Source organism: Hoplias malabaricus, chromosome 10, assembly GCF_029633855.1.
Source record: "Hoplias malabaricus isolate fHopMal1 chromosome 10, fHopMal1.hap1, whole genome shotgun sequence".
Taxonomy (NCBI): Eukaryota; Metazoa; Chordata; class Actinopteri; order Characiformes; family Erythrinidae; genus Hoplias; species Hoplias malabaricus.
In genome coordinates, this window is record NC_089809.1 from 26,381,465 (window position 1) to 26,397,203 (window position 15,739).

Below are 15,739 nucleotides of genomic sequence, written 5' to 3' on the forward strand. Positions count from 1 at the left end.
TTAAACAATTCAATTTTCAAAAATATATAAACAAATAAAAAGTATTATACACTTGGCATCAACGTTATAATTCAATAATTCACTTTTCTTTTTAATAAGACTTTTTAGTTATAAACAATTTTTAAATAAATCTCCAGCAAACTTAAATATCATTTAATTAAGGTCTGATCTATTATTGTCAGTAGAGGGTGCCATTTTTTCCCTCAAGTAAAACCTTTTAAATTCAAATATTAAATTCAAAGTTGTACATTTAAGTGCCTAATGCCCAGATAATCATACAGCAAGAATGCATTTCTAAACTGTTAAGTACTTAATAAATAAGAATTAAATGTGTTAAAAAGTGTTAAATATTTAATTGATGTTAAAATAGCGCAAACATGTTCCTAAAGATTCACAAAATTACTTTCCTAATATTGGGTGAAGTTCAACTGAAACTTCCTCAAACTAAAAACATAATGGCAAAATTTAAAATCATTCGACTTTTATTTGCCTAACCCCAGGAATCCACACAAGTAAATAATTTAGCAGCAAACAGTGCATTTACATAAAACAGAAAAAAGGTGTTTATAATACAGACATTTGTAGCATTTAGTTGCTACATTCAATAGTTTATTATAAATAGAAAAAAAGAAAATTGAAGACTTCTTACAGCAATGGGTAATGCCCAGATATATTACTGAGGCACACTAAAATGCCAGTCCTAACAAGATGAATATACATAGTACAGTTCTGTATAGAGTACATTGTGTCATCTGGGAGCCACAGTGTAGCAGGAGGACATTCCACAACGCTACAGTGTGTAAATTCAGTGAAGCTGAACATCACCACCATGAATCAATTAATATTTAAGTTCTTACCCTGCATCACTACCAATGACTGCTAATGTCATACTTTAAAGTGCATGTTTATAACAAATAATCATGGAAATTTGTTATTAAATTCAACAATTTCTTGTATTTTGCAAGAGCAAGTTTTTCTCAACAGCCTCCTTGTTTTGATTCCAGAATAAGCCCCACATGCCTACCAAGTCTCAGCATTTGAATGGGCTGCATTCAGGTATTCTTTTTAATTAGTATTTGATGTTTGAATGTGTACTTTAATCAAAAACTGTTTCAAAGAGGAAAAGTGTGATTTCATCTGAACATTACAAAAATGCCTTTGACAGAAAAAAAATTATAAACCAGTGCCATATCGAACATTTTTCAAAAGTTAATTGCTTAAAGTTTAAATATATTTAAAATACGTGATGGAAGAATTAATGAGAGCACCCTAAATGTCTCATGTTTACCATCGCTAGACGCACAGAACTTCAAGAGATCCATGCATTTGTCAGAGTAGGTTTGTTGCTACTCACTGATAACCTCATATCAGTCATTGTGAGATATACAAGTACTTTTCAGCCTGATATGCATAGAAATGGCCAGCACTACAACAAAGCCGCTGCACACTTGAACACAGGAATCAACCCTGGAAAGCATGAATCTCCTCTTCACTGAATCCCTGCTGCCTGACCAGTCTGTAAGAGGATAGCACACAAAGGGATATGAACACAGGAATGTATGTAGAGGCTTAAAAGTGTTTAGGAACTACACAAAGCATGTATTTTAAAACTACTTCAGAAAAATATGAAGAAACCGATATTTTTATATTCTTGTGACATTTAGTAGAAAACTTGTTCTTCCCCAGGCAAAAGTTAAGGTAAGGCATAGCAATATTTGAGTACTATTGCTATATTGAGTCAAATAGGGTTTACTGATGACCCATCATTCAGACAGTATTAGAAATTACTCATTATTCTTCATTCACTCACACACTTACGCAAATTATTATTAATTGTATAAAGGTTTACCACAGCACTATACATTACAGAGTAAAAGTAATGTTTAAGTGAGGCACAGCAATATCTGAATAGAAAAACAAAGTTCAGGGGGAAATCTGCATACAATCAATATTAGAAGTGATTGTAACTTTTTGAGTAACTGAAAGAGCAAAAATGATTTTGCACCGAAATACTTACTGCACTGCTAAATCTGTGAAACCACTGGGCCCGCACACACAGACTAAGCATTTGGAATCTACAGGTTTTTCCAAGAAATCATGTAGCATGTTAGTCTCTATATGTCCTCTTCTGCCCCTCCAGGACCCTGAAGGCTCAGAGAGGACGTATTCAACCTGAAATCTGACAAAAATGGAGGGCCACATTCAGTGATTTTGGAGTTATAAAGACTAAAAAAGGCTTTTTGGAACCTAATGAACACTAGCAGTTCCTATATGTAGTAAATACATTCAAAATGCAATGAATCATTTACTGTTGTTTACTGTTAGAAAACTTTACCTTTCCTCCTCTGTACACAGCTGCTCGAGCTCAGAGGACCACAGTATGTCCCTCTCTTGACGGTTGAAGAACATGAGCTTGGTTTTTCTAAGAGGGCAACAAAATCATGCATGTTTATAAGTCTATTTCTTCAGAAAGACAAATATGGGTAGACTTTTACTGTAGGTTTGCACATTTTATGACAGGACAGAGTTGAGATCTCAGATGTTAGTGACTACTTTGCAGTTACGGATGAAATTCAGAAAACTTCTAACCGTATAGATTTCAAGTCTTGTAGAGCCAGACAAAGGAGGCGAGCCATAGGTGTGAATCCAGTGCCAGCAGCTAAAAGGTACAAATGAGTGACATCACGCAGACTATGCAGCGTAAAGGGACCATCTGGAGTGCTGATGGACAAAGAGGCTCCTGACAAAAAAGCATTGCAGTTGGATGAAAATGAATGTTAGAGTTAACAACACAGCTATTCACCTGAGCAAGAGACTGCATTTCGGACTATACTCAAATGTTTTTATTTACTGCAGATTATTATTTTTTTCATTAAGGTTTAATTTTGTAAACAACCAATACACCCAGCTCTGACACGTGATTAAACACATACACCAGTAAGACTAGAATTAACATCAAGCTCTCTCAGATTTAAAACTTAAGATGTAAAATAGATTTTAAACTAATGGTGTACTCACTCTAGATAATTCATAGTCAAGGTGAGCACCCTTGACACCTACATTCTGGTTCGTTTCACTAGTGTGATTGTTCGATACCAACAAAAATTTGATAACTCTAAGACAATGGTTCTCCAATTGTTTCTGCAGTGCCCCCTGTTGCTGGTGAGAATAAGAGTGCCCAACAGACATGTACATAATTTGCTTCAAAACTCTTGTATGAATTACAATTTTTAAGAGAAAAATTCATTAAAAAAAAACTTATTGAACAAAGCATTCTCTGGCATGGTACAGAGCAACCAGGCTAAGCCTGAATACACAACTGCTAATCAACATTGTTATTTTTGCTGTATTGCATTTGTACACACACACTCTAGTGGCTCACCTATATCAAGGCTCTCAAGATGTGGGGTGAACATTCCATCAGGATAGACCTTAATCATGAGATATACATCAGAGCTAATTGTCTTCTTCTGTGGCATAAGCACTTCATCTACTGGTGTGTAGGGCTTAATCATATCGCTACCTATTTAAAAGAAAACAATCAAAATACAATCAAATTAAATATCACATTCCAGTATGCTTTATTAAGACAACACTTTCCTACATTTGGGGGAATCTGTAGGAGAAAGGATGTTTTGTTTGGTGTATGACTCCAACAAATGGTGAGGCATTACCCTGAACAGAGGCTTTGAGGTAGATGTGTCTCCCCACAGGAATGTGCATTTGTGTTCCAGGAGGTAGACGGAAACAGAAGAGCTGAGTATCATGTGTAACTTGTTTTTTTGACACCAACACACAGTCTCTGTAGAACAGCCCTGGATTTAGATAACAAAATACAGCTTTGCTCATATGTCTACTTATTTGTACTCAGTGGTATTAGTAACTAATACTGCTACCGCTACTTGGAAACAGCAGCGGGCAGTTAACTCACCCCGATCTTTACTCCGAATAAATGAATCATGGGATTCTAGAGCTTGGCCCACTTGTGTCCACTTGGCATTGATCACTTTGCGCAGGCATACCTGAACCTTTCCAACAGAACTGACCGTCTGAGCTGATATCATAACAGGAAAGAGAGAAAGCATCAGACCCAAGCTTTGGTTATTCTGTTTTGAAAATACTGGTACATCTGCAAACACATTTCTATCTCATTCAAAACCCTATCTCTTGAATAAATATGACAGTTAAAGGAATGTAGGTTTTACCAACATGGATATGAGTTTTCAAGCCAAAGACTCTATTCAACTATTTTTCATTCTCCATACCTACTTTATTCTTAAAAGAGATTCCAAAGACTGAAACAAAGGTTCGCTTTTCTTTTTAAAGGTCTCCTGAAGATAGGACAATCAACTTTTCTAATTCTTCCACCAAACTTTTTTTTTTCTCTTGTTTTCTTTCTGATTTAACTCTACTGATTTGAATACCCACATTTCAATAGTGATAACTGAAAAAAAACACTTACTGGCAACAGTTTCTTCTACTTCATGAGACAGATCTAAAAAGAGACATATTCAAGATTTGTTATACTGGACAAATGTAAACATGCTAAAAATCCTAAGAAATTTTGACAAATATTCACAAAACTAACTCCAGTGAAGTAGATAAGACCAACTTCCTAAGAGTATCTCTATTCGTAGTACGTTGCCTTGAAGGTCCACTACTGAACAACCAGAAATGGGTATCTGACAGAAATAGAGAGAAGCAAGAAAAATAAACTAAGTGAAAGACATGAAGAAAGAACTAATACAAGCAACAGTCCAAATACAAACACTTACCTTCCGCTTGGTATAAACAACTATAGTAACGGTTTCATCTGTTTGGAACCAGTCATATCTACAAAAAAAGGAACAGGGATTAGATACATAACACAAATGTAAAACATGATTAGTCAGTGACTACTAATTTAAAAGGGTTATAAAGACATGTAGCTCTGCAACGTAGCAATGCTTACGGGATCAACATTATATCTATTACAGAGATTGTAATTACAGTAAGTACAAGAATTATAAATAAAGCTATTTCTGTTAGTCCTGATGAACAGGGGTGAGAGGTACCGAGGACGATGATCTTTAGATGAAAGCGTGGATGCTGTTGGCGCGGGCATCCCTGGAGGAGAAGGAGGAACGAGACCTAGAAGATGGAGTATTAGATCTTATTAAGCAGCATCTGGATAAAATATTTAATTTTTTGCTTTGAGGAACTCCTTTTAAAAATGTAAATGCCATTAATAGTTGATAATCATTTATCTAGCTTGCTCTCATAACTGATAATTACATATATATGCACATGCTCATTAAATTAACAGTTGTCTTACCATTCACACGGGAGCTCTCCTTTTTCATTGGTTGAGCTGCAGGAGCATGAAAGCAACTAGTGAATTACTGATACATCATATTTAATCTTGTGTAATGACTGTAATGAACCCGTTTGTGCTTGTCTCATAATATATTACAACATAATTATATGGTCCATAATAACATCACTATTTTTATGATCAATAGACAATAGCCTTATTCATTCATATATTTTTGGTTAGAGGACTATTCTCAGTCCAGCAGGGATTTAAGGTCACCAGAAGCACTGTTGTGTGTGGCCCACTAATATCTGCGTAACACACACTAAAATGCCACACCGACATTCACATAGTATAGTAATGGGCATAGTAACATTCAACAGGAGGTTGAACTGTGTTTTCTGTGTGATTATGTGTTTTCTATTTATAGTTATAGCAATCACTTCCTTTAATGGTATGTTCACAAAGAGTTGATTCCAAGTGAGCACAACCTCATTCAGTGTGCAAGACCTTGTTATTAATTTGTCTAACCAAAGTAACAATACAATGTACATTACTTCTATTCATATACTGTACTTATTTGCAAATTAAATAACTGTCTCAAAAATGTTTCAATACAACATTAGATAACCCTTTCCTAACTGAAATGAATTACCGGGCACAAGAGAAAAGGAACAAAAAAAACAACAACTATTCTTCTGTAAATAATGCACAGACAATCCATTTAAATTAGTCTATTTATACCTTTAATGATTGTACTGGCCTTCACCACCATCCTCCCCACCAGGCACTCTTTCAGCATGGATTCATAGTTTACCCACCTGTGTACCTGTCAATGGATATTAACAATTTTACAGACAAAATAATACTTAATTATTAATTGCCTCTTTACAATGTCTCACTAATCTTACATTTTACTTTATTGATAATAATTTAATTAATAAATAGTTGTACCTGTGTATTGATATATTTTACTATAGTTAATCACATGCTCTTAAATTTCGAAATGGTTATTTCTTGTTTACCTGGTCAAACAAGTCAGTACCATCTATGCCAGCTGCCTTCATAAGCTCCTCTTCTCCACCAGGGTGGAAATCCATATAGGCACTTATATTATACACCATACCTGCAACATGAATATACACACGCACACACACACACAAGCTATGGTATTTCATCTGCTTCAGTGAACATCACAAACCTGCAAAATATCAAGTGGTTGTGTTCAAAACAAACCATGACATCACTATTACTATGCCAATATTATGTTATGATTGTAGTGCTAACAAAAATATTGAAGCATGAAGCATGACATGCATGAAGCATTTAGTATTGCAGATATCTAAATGTTGATATCTTTTCAAAATAAATGGGAATTCAAACTCTCATTTGCAGCTTCTATGCTTTTTGTTTTTAACTCTGTATATGATAATAAAGGAACATTATGCTAGAAATAATGATTATTGACTAAAAGCGTTAAGCTGTGACTGCTACTCTCATGATTAAATCAGACCTGATGCATCATTCTAGATAGATTTTATTTTTTACATGTACCTTTCCCCTAGGCTTAAATAAACAGAATTTAGAGTGATCTTATTTCATGTGAATACAGCTAGGGAGGGACAATAATTAAATGTCAATATATATCGCAATATATAATGTTTCAATAACAATTATATGATTTTGAAACAAATTTTATTTATTTCAGTATATATTATTTACAGCACCTTTCATTGACTGCCAATCACTACAGGGCACCATGCCATCAGTTCATTACACTCAATTTTAAAAGTTATTTTAAAAATATTAATACTGACAAAGCCAAGATTTTGTTTAATGGTGATGCTGTCACTACTTGGCAGTTTTTCTGTGGCATTTTTATTGTTCATATTGATATCGTAATGACTGAAGTTAAGAAATATATTGTGATATAAATTTTGGCATATCGTCCAGCTCTAATTACAGCTAATAAATTCTTTCATATTACATTGTGATTTTTAATTAAATTATCTTAACATTAAACACAACAAATGGTCTTTACAGCATATTATAGTTGTTCTAAATAAAGGAATTACCTCTTATACATGTCCAGCAGTCATTTCTTGTATTGTGTTTTTTTAGTTCCTCCTCTGTTACGTCAATCAGTTGCCCTTTCAGTCCAGTCAAATCACGTCCACTTTTGGTAAGCCTTATCCAATCCATAAGACTATGGCCTGGCTTCAGTGCCACCTACATGAGGGTATAAAAAACCTTGTCAACGGTGACAAATAAAATAGGGAAAGGCGACACAGACTCACTGTTCCCATATCAGTGCCTCAATAGAATTATTTAGAGTAATTTTAGCATAGGGCGGCACGGTGGCGCAGCAGGTAGTGTCGCAGTCACACAGCTCCAGGGGCCTGGAGGTTGTGGGTTCGATTCCAGCTCCGGGTGACTGTCTGTGAGGAGTTGGTGTGTTCTCCCCGTGTCCGCGTGGGTTTCCTCCGGGTGCTCCGATTTCCTCCCACAGTCCAAAAACACATGTTGCAGGTGGATTGGCGACTCGAAAGTGTCCGTAGGTGTGAGTGAATGTGTGTGTGTCTGTGTTGCCCTGTGAAGGACTGGCGTCCCCTCCAGGGTGTGTTCCCGCCTTGCACCCGATGATTCCAGGTAGGCTCTGGACCCCCGCGACCCTAAATTGGATAAGCGGTTACAGATAATGGATGGATGGATGGATGAATTTTAGCATAAAAGGGTTACTAAACCACCGGGCGCAGACCACAAAGCATTCTCCGGTGGTCCTTAGCTCAGGGGGAACAAATGAGCTGTTCTGGGCTGTTAATGGTCCTTTGTAGCGGAAATGAACAATTCATTCAAAACTTAATAATGCAAAAAAAAGTATAAATGCCTTGCAACAATGCTGCTCAAATAATATTTTTTGCTAAAAAATCCCAAAAATCAAAGCTAAAAACACCTGCTTTTAAGGTTTGTTTCTTTTTGGGGGTTCTAGTGATAAACGAGTGGCACTGAGAGAAAATGCTAAGTACTATAACTGAAGTTTTTCTTACCGGCCCTAAACACACCATCTCAAAGTTAACTGTCTTTACTCTCAGTCTTTATGGTGTGTATGTTTCACCCTCATCTATGGTTTGTAACCTCTGTGTACTTTTTGACTATTGTCAAATAGTCCTTTTGCCACTTATGTAACATTGCCTGTGTTCGGCCTATGTTTACCAACCAAGACGCAGAAATCCTGATACATGCTTTCATTTCATCTTGGCTTGATTATTGCAACTCCCTCCTTATGGGTATTCCCAACAAAATGATTTGTCAACTTCAATATGTTCAAAACTCTGCTGCCAGAATTCCTACGCTAAGAAATCTGCCCACATTAATGCTATACTATACCAGCTGCACTGGCTACTTGTCTCACTTTCTATACAGTTCAAACATCTATTACTCTCCTACAAATCGCTGCACGGTCTTACACACTCATACTTAACTGAACTCCCTCATACATATTCTCCTATATGCTCATTTAGGTCTTCTAATGTTGGCCTTTGTCCATTCCTAAATTTAAATTGGTCTCAGTAGGGGGTAGATCCTTTAGCATTTCAGCCCCAACATTGTGGAATAACTTGCCACAGTCTTTATGTCTCACTATCCTCCAAACGTAAAACCTTTTCTCTCAACATTTTCATTCTTTGTTACCTTGACTAATCCGCTGTCCTGCATTTGTCTTTAAAGATATCATGTTTTTTTCCCTCCTGTGATTCTATGGAAAGTGTCTCTGAGTTTGAGAAAGATGCTACATAACATAAACGTATTATTATTATTGTATCTCTCGCTCAACCATAACATTAAAATTACCTGCTTGTTTCTACAATGATTGTCCATTTTCTCATCTCCATTCACAATTTTATTCCATCTGTATTCTGCGTATTTTGTTAGCCACCTTTTAAGCCTGCTCTTTAATATTCTGGACAACCACAGAGCAGGAATTGTTGGTGGTGAATCTTTCACAGCACTGCAGTGACACTGAAGCAGTAGTGGGTTGTTATCCAGTGTTGCGCTGGCACCAGTTAATCAGACACCCCACTGCTGGACAATGCTGTCTGTTTTTGTTTGTTAAACTTTTCTCAGTCCAGCAGTGACACTGAGGCATGTAAAAAGTCCAGCAGCTCTGCTGTGTCTACTCCTGTCTTGTTCCGCACACACTAACACGCCAGTGTCACAACAGTGCTGAGAATGTTCTACCAGACCAAATAACATCTGCTGTGTGGTGGCTCTGACCATTAAAGAACAGATAGAAAGGGGGCTAACAAAGGCTGCAGAGCAAAAGATAGACTACAGTCGTCAACTGTTCAACATACAGTGAATTCTACTTGGAGCTGATAAAAAGGACAATGAGTACGAAAACAAATAAGGTCACTTTGTAAGATCATCGTGCTTTCTTGTGTGCACTATTAATTCAGATGTAGATCTAGTGACTGTAAAATACCTTCAGACAAAGGTGTTACATAACAGTGAGTCAGATACATTCCTTCCTCACAGAAGAGACCAGCTAAAAAAGCCCTGAACTGTGTGTGAAGAGTTGGTAAAGACCTTGTTCCTCGGTTGTCCCGCCGGAGAGACGCGCTGCTGAGAGCTCACCGCGGGGAATGACTGCGGAATATTCAACATCTCTCCTCCTCTTCTCCCGAAGCAAACCAGAGACCGGAGAAAACCTTCAGAGAAAACTTTCTGTCAACACCTACTACTACTTCGACTTTCGGCCTAATACGTTCACTCCGGAACAGCCATATCGAGACTGACAACACACTGCCTCCTCAAAAGCAGAAGTCAGAATACGACAGACTTTTATATTTTTATCGTTCTCAATATGTTCTTGATCATCACAGTTATAAAAACTATGAGAACCAAGTATTTAAACCAACAGGCACTACGGCTACATGTCTGTCTAAAATAAACAGTGCTCTAACAACCCACTGTACTCTTTTAAATTCCACAAAACTACAAAAAACTGAAATTAAGCTGTGCTCACTGCCCCCACAGCTAAAGCTACAAGACTGCTGAAATAAAAGTCGCTCAGATATGACGACAAACCAGCACTCCACCTAGTGTCCGGCCTAAGTATTAACACTACAATTATACAAATCCGCCATAACATTATGACCACCTCCTTGTATCTACACTCTGTCCATTCTCTTAGTTCTCCTGACAACACAGGAGCACGTTGTAGTTCTACAATTACATTATATTGTACAACTACATAATTTGCTTGTCCTCTTTCACCCTGAAACCCCCACAGAACACATTACTGTGATTTTGGAGTGTCCTCAGTGCTGCAGTAACACTGACGTTGTGGCGTTGTGTTAGAGTTTGCTACTTTGGTACACGTGAATCAGACACAGCAGAACTGTTGGAGTTTTTAAGCAGATTCCACTCATTGTCCACTCTATTAGACACACCTACGCCATTCGTCCACCTTGTAGATGTAAACTCATAGGGACAGTAGCTCATCTGTTGTTACACAGTTTGTGTTTTTTATACTCTAGTCCTTTACAGGGGTTCCCATGGTGACCCTGAGGTGTTTAAAAACTCCAGAGTCACTGCTGTGTCTGATCCACCCATACCAGCGCAGCACACATTAACATGACATCACCACATCAATGTCCCTGATTCAATAAATCTTACTTTGTTGGAGTCCTGACTGCTGACAAAGAGAAAAGGGAGAAACAACATATGCAGAGTAACAGATGGCTACAGGTTGTAACTGTAGAGATACAGTGAGCTCCTGTATGTTCAGTAAATCTGAGAACATAGGCAGTAAGTGCAGAAACAAGATGTCACCCCATTAATGTCCATATCACTATAGAGCCCTGCTGCAGTATTTCCTTCAAATTAAAAATAAGGCATGATAATTTGGGAATTAATTAATTCTCATAAACTACATTGTTCCCACCACTTATTCACATACTTGGTCTCGTGTAAATGTTTACAAATGTGCAATGTTTGTAAAGGGCCCAGGGTAAAATAAATACATATAAATTCTTAATAAAATACCTAAACAATATGGTAGATCTGAATCTTTTGTATCTACTGTCTAGGTAACGTCAGTATAATTTGTGCATATGGTCTGTTTCAATGCCTGTTTTGTATTTGTTGCCTGTTTCCACTATCCACTATCTATTGTTCCATGTGTACATTACTACTCTCCTTGTTTTATAGTCTATACACAAGGGAAGTAGCCCAAATGTGTTTCCTTATACCATCTCCCCATATGTACATATAATGACAAACCAAGTGAATAGACTTGTAATTTAAAATGGAAAAAAATAAGTTATACATGTAAAGGGACAAGAGATTAAAATTAGCCTATAGGGTTAGCTCATTAACAGTAATTCTTCTGTCAAATATGAGTAAATAAAACCTATAGTATAAACCTATGTTTATACCTCTCATTGTGTGGGATTTTATGTTACTGTCTGGTGAGGCAAAATAAATGTCCAATCAGAAATTCTGTAGATTTTTTATTCTTATCACACTATATTTAGTTCTTGAATAGGTTATGTGTGTCACATATCACATTGTGCGTGTGGGTGCTTGAGTGATCATATAGTGGGGCATCTCTAAAATAATTTGCAACAGTTTCATTTGAGCACAGGTGGAGACCATCTGTGATGACTGAACAGCAGATGAGTCAGACAGTGAAGCCATACTCATGACATTGACCATAAATTGCCCTTGTTATTTTGGCCTCTATGCTGGAAACACACTTCATTCATGTCAGTTGACAAAGACATGGTCTCAAGCACCCATATGCAACCTGAAATATGTTATTACAGCTTTGAAGTGAGAGGATTTACTTGATCAGAATCATTCAACTTGATCGATTAAGTGTGTGAAGGAGAAAAGCAGTAGTATAGTACAAAGATGAAGAAAATATGCTCTCCAAATACAACAAGGCAGAACAGAACATGTGAGGTTACAAATGAAGATAATCAGCATACACTTTTTTAGTTCACCATACACAATACCTAGAATACATGTGATTGGTGTGGCCAAAGGTTCAGATCAGTCCAGTGCATGTGTTTTAAAAATTTCACTATGCTACATTATCATATTGCAGGGAGTACATCTGGCATTCTGGGTGGGTAGAAGGCACCACCCCCCAACCCCTAAGATAAGGGCCCTACAGGTGCTTTGCCTCCATATGGGATTATCAGTTTACCTTTCTGATCTGTATACAAACATTTTTATGTTTCTATGTGAATGTTTCCTTTTAGTTTATCAAATCTAGCCCGGCCTTTCCCCTAGATTTCCTTAACGTTTAATATGCTAAAATGTTCAGAGTTCAGAAACCATTTATAAATAAATTCATAGATATATTTCTGAGATTTCTGAGTCTTAGTGATCACATTTGCTGAATATAGGCTAATTTATAGCAAATAGTTTGTGTAGGAGGATGTAATATTTCTATTTGCTGTGTAAAATATATAAAAGAAAAGTAAAAAAAATCACCTGACATTGTAAGAGAAATGAAAGACAATAAAATTGACATGATCCCTCTTTCTTCCTCTTCATATTCTTCCTCATCTTCATCATTGTCGTCGTCATCATCATCATCATAATCACCTTCCTTTCCTTCTTGTACCATTCTGTTTACAGGCCTTGATCAATCAGAGTATCACAGGTCAGTGTATTACTCTGATCATTGATTTTACAGTTCAGTCAAACAGTGTCTCTGTTTGTATTTAGTTCACCAGTCTGTGGTTATTCCTTCTTATTAAATTATAATTCATTTATATTTTGAGAAAAGGGTCTAATTCTAATGAAAAATCAGTGTACTTTCCTGCAAATACCTGCAGATCTCGGTACTCCAGTCCTAATCAGCTTACAATAAACCCCTGAGGACCTTCAGAATAAAAGTCCTCATTACATATATTTAATTGTCGCAACTGGGGTATAAATTCAGTAATGACACACAAAAATAAAGTTATATTACTGCATCTTATAAATGTCATTGTTGCAACTGATTAAAATGCTGTAAACCCAATGTAAATTCTGTTAAATTAAAGTTAAATGAAATGAAAGTTAAATACAATCAAAAGAATTTGGTACAGTACTTCATTCTATTGCTGCAACTGCATTCTAAATTTAATATTAACAAAATATATGAAAAATTATGATTAATTCTATGAGAATGGGGCAAAATGGTTATATATCATTTTTGTCCCTTAAATGTGTTGTCACAAAGCATTGTCTGAATGCTTTGTGCGGTGGCGCAGCAGGTAGTGTCGCAGTCACACAGCTCCAGGGGCCTGGAGGTTGTGGGTTCGATTCCCGCTCCGGGTGACTGTCTGTGAGGAGTTGGTGTGTTCTCCCCGTGTCCGCGTGGGTTTCCTCCGGGTGCTCCGGTTTCCTCCCACACGTTGCAGGTGGATTGGCGACTCGAAAGAGTAAGCTGTGAGTGTGTGTGTCTGTGTCGCCATGTGAAGGGTGTCGCCAGGGTGTATTCCCGCCTTGCGCCGATGATTCCAGGTTTCCCCAGCGACCCTAAATTGGATAAGCGGTTACAGATAATGGATGGATGGATGAAACTGCTTATCCAATTCAGGGCCTACCCGGAATCACTTGGCCCAAGGCTGGAACACACCCTGGAGGGGGCGCCCGTCCTTCACATGGCGACACACGCACTCATTTTTGAGTCGCCAATCAACGTGTCTTTTTGGACCATGGGAGGAAACCGGAGCACCCGGAGGAAACCCACGCGGACACGGAGAGATCACACCAAACAGACAGTCACCCGGAGCGAGATTCGAACTCACAGGTCACTGGAGCTGTGTGACTGTGACACTAGTACCTGCTACACTTGCGCGGGTATTTCAAGCGAACACGATTTCCTGAAAACACAATACAACCTACATAGCTTGCTCTCCTGTCCTGCTCCACACTTACAGCAATTACAAAGTGCCTCAGTTTCAGCCAATCAAAAACGACAAACGACAAAGGTCATTTTTGATTGGATGGTTTCACCGCCAGGCCAGAGATCAGTAAATAGGCAGATATCGGCAAGTGGGAGGTTATGGTTAGGAAGAAATCTGACAATGCCCTCCGAACATACATTTACTTTCAAATACCATACAAAGTTAACCTACCATAAAAAAAGTTAACAGAGTCTACACAGGTAACAGTTTAAAACCGCTTGCGCAGCTTAGTTAGCTAGCTAGCTTACACGGCTCACGCAGCAAACTAACTCAGATAACAGCTCATATATTTATTATGAATACCTCACACACAGTGTCTCGTATCTGTTCATTTGTGGAAATAAAATATGACAGTGGTTTTCTACTGTAATTTTAGCATTTGATTTGCTCTCCACAGTTTTTTATTTCTTTACATAATTTCCAAAAAAAAAAAAAACAGGATTATTTTACCTTAAGCAAGTATAAGTAAATGCCTGTAAGATTTCATGAACGCTGTGCTGGACGGTAATGAAGAGGACCGTCTGCTGATGAGAGAAGCACCTGTTAACTGTGAGGAAGACTAAATTCACACGCACGCACACACACACACACACACACAAGCAAACATTGCTGCAACCAAAGAGATACATGAAATGAAATTAAAAAAACTTTTTGAAAATACAGATCATGTCCTATATTAAGTAAAAATCTTTTATACATGTACTTACATCATATACCATACAATTTATTTGTGAAATTCTCCAAAGGCAAAACCGTAGATGTTGCATTTTGTCTTCTAGTGCTGTATTGTATTTATTTAGTAAAATTTTAGATAAATGAATTTTAAAATGTGCCATAACTTTCCACTTTTTATGCTTCCTTTATCCAAATATGGTAAATAATGAAGTCATTAGACATCTAAGCGTTTTCTGTTTATGTATGTAGTGGCAAACTAAAATCCACACAATATAATTTGACCAAAGGTATAAACTGTTGTATAAGACAATTGAAAATAAGCTGTTGCTGCAGTTTATGACCTTGTTCCTCAATGGTGATCAGCAGAAAGAGTCAATGGTAAAGAGGATCAGGGGGCTGAAGTGGAGCTTCTGGTGTAAATGGTTTGTGCGTTTTCATTTCACTATTTGAGTCATTACAGAAGATAAACAAGGTTTTTTCAAAGTTAACCTAGTGTAAACAACGTGAACAGAGTTTACACAGATAACAGTCGCAGCTTAATTAGCTAGCTAGCTTACACAGCTAACCAGGGTTACCCAGCTAGCATAGCTAACTCAGGTAACAGCTCATACACGGCAAACGTTAATGCAGCTTAAACACTAATGCTTGTTCTGGCATTCATTTGAAAATCTCTTGAGACAGAAATATTTAAATGTCTGACCCAGTAAGATAAATTCAGTACTATTTATTTATTTATTTATTTATTTACTGATTGTCTGCCTAATTCCAAAATTAAATGTGTGTTACTCTGTGAAGGACTGGC

At 37.2% G+C, this 15,739-nt stretch overlaps 1 protein-coding gene across 3 annotated transcripts; it reads right to left on the reverse strand.

Annotated features, from left to right (window-relative positions):
- Positions 1-485: 485 nt before the first annotated feature.
- cyb5r4 (cytochrome b5 reductase 4) lies at positions 486-15,311 on the reverse strand. Of its 3 annotated transcripts, none has more exons than XM_066684156.1 (19): positions 15,279-15,311; positions 14,713-14,783; positions 12,797-12,945; positions 9,878-9,999; positions 7,369-7,522; positions 6,319-6,419; positions 6,038-6,122; positions 5,315-5,350; positions 5,055-5,130; positions 4,776-4,833; positions 4,589-4,682; positions 4,463-4,495; positions 3,932-4,054; positions 3,675-3,815; positions 3,383-3,523; positions 2,590-2,740; positions 2,336-2,422; positions 2,018-2,179; positions 486-1,516 (listed from the first exon to the last, which is right to left on the reverse strand). In XM_066684156.1, exons 3-19 carry the CDS (start codon positions 12,930-12,932, stop codon positions 1,462-1,464), a joined length of 1,755 nt encoding a protein of 584 aa, XP_066540253.1. In that variant the 5' UTR covers positions 12,933-12,945; positions 14,713-14,783; positions 15,279-15,311; the 3' UTR covers positions 486-1,461. The 3 variants fall into 3 exon arrangements, with proteins under 3 accessions (XP_066540253.1, XP_066540252.1, XP_066540254.1); XM_066684155.1 differs by lacking the exon at positions 15,279-15,311 and adding an exon at positions 13,138-13,190 and having other exon boundaries at positions 14,713-14,845; XM_066684157.1 differs by lacking the exon at positions 15,279-15,311 and having other exon boundaries at positions 14,713-14,801.
- Between the last annotated feature and the right edge of the window lie 428 nt (positions 15,312-15,739).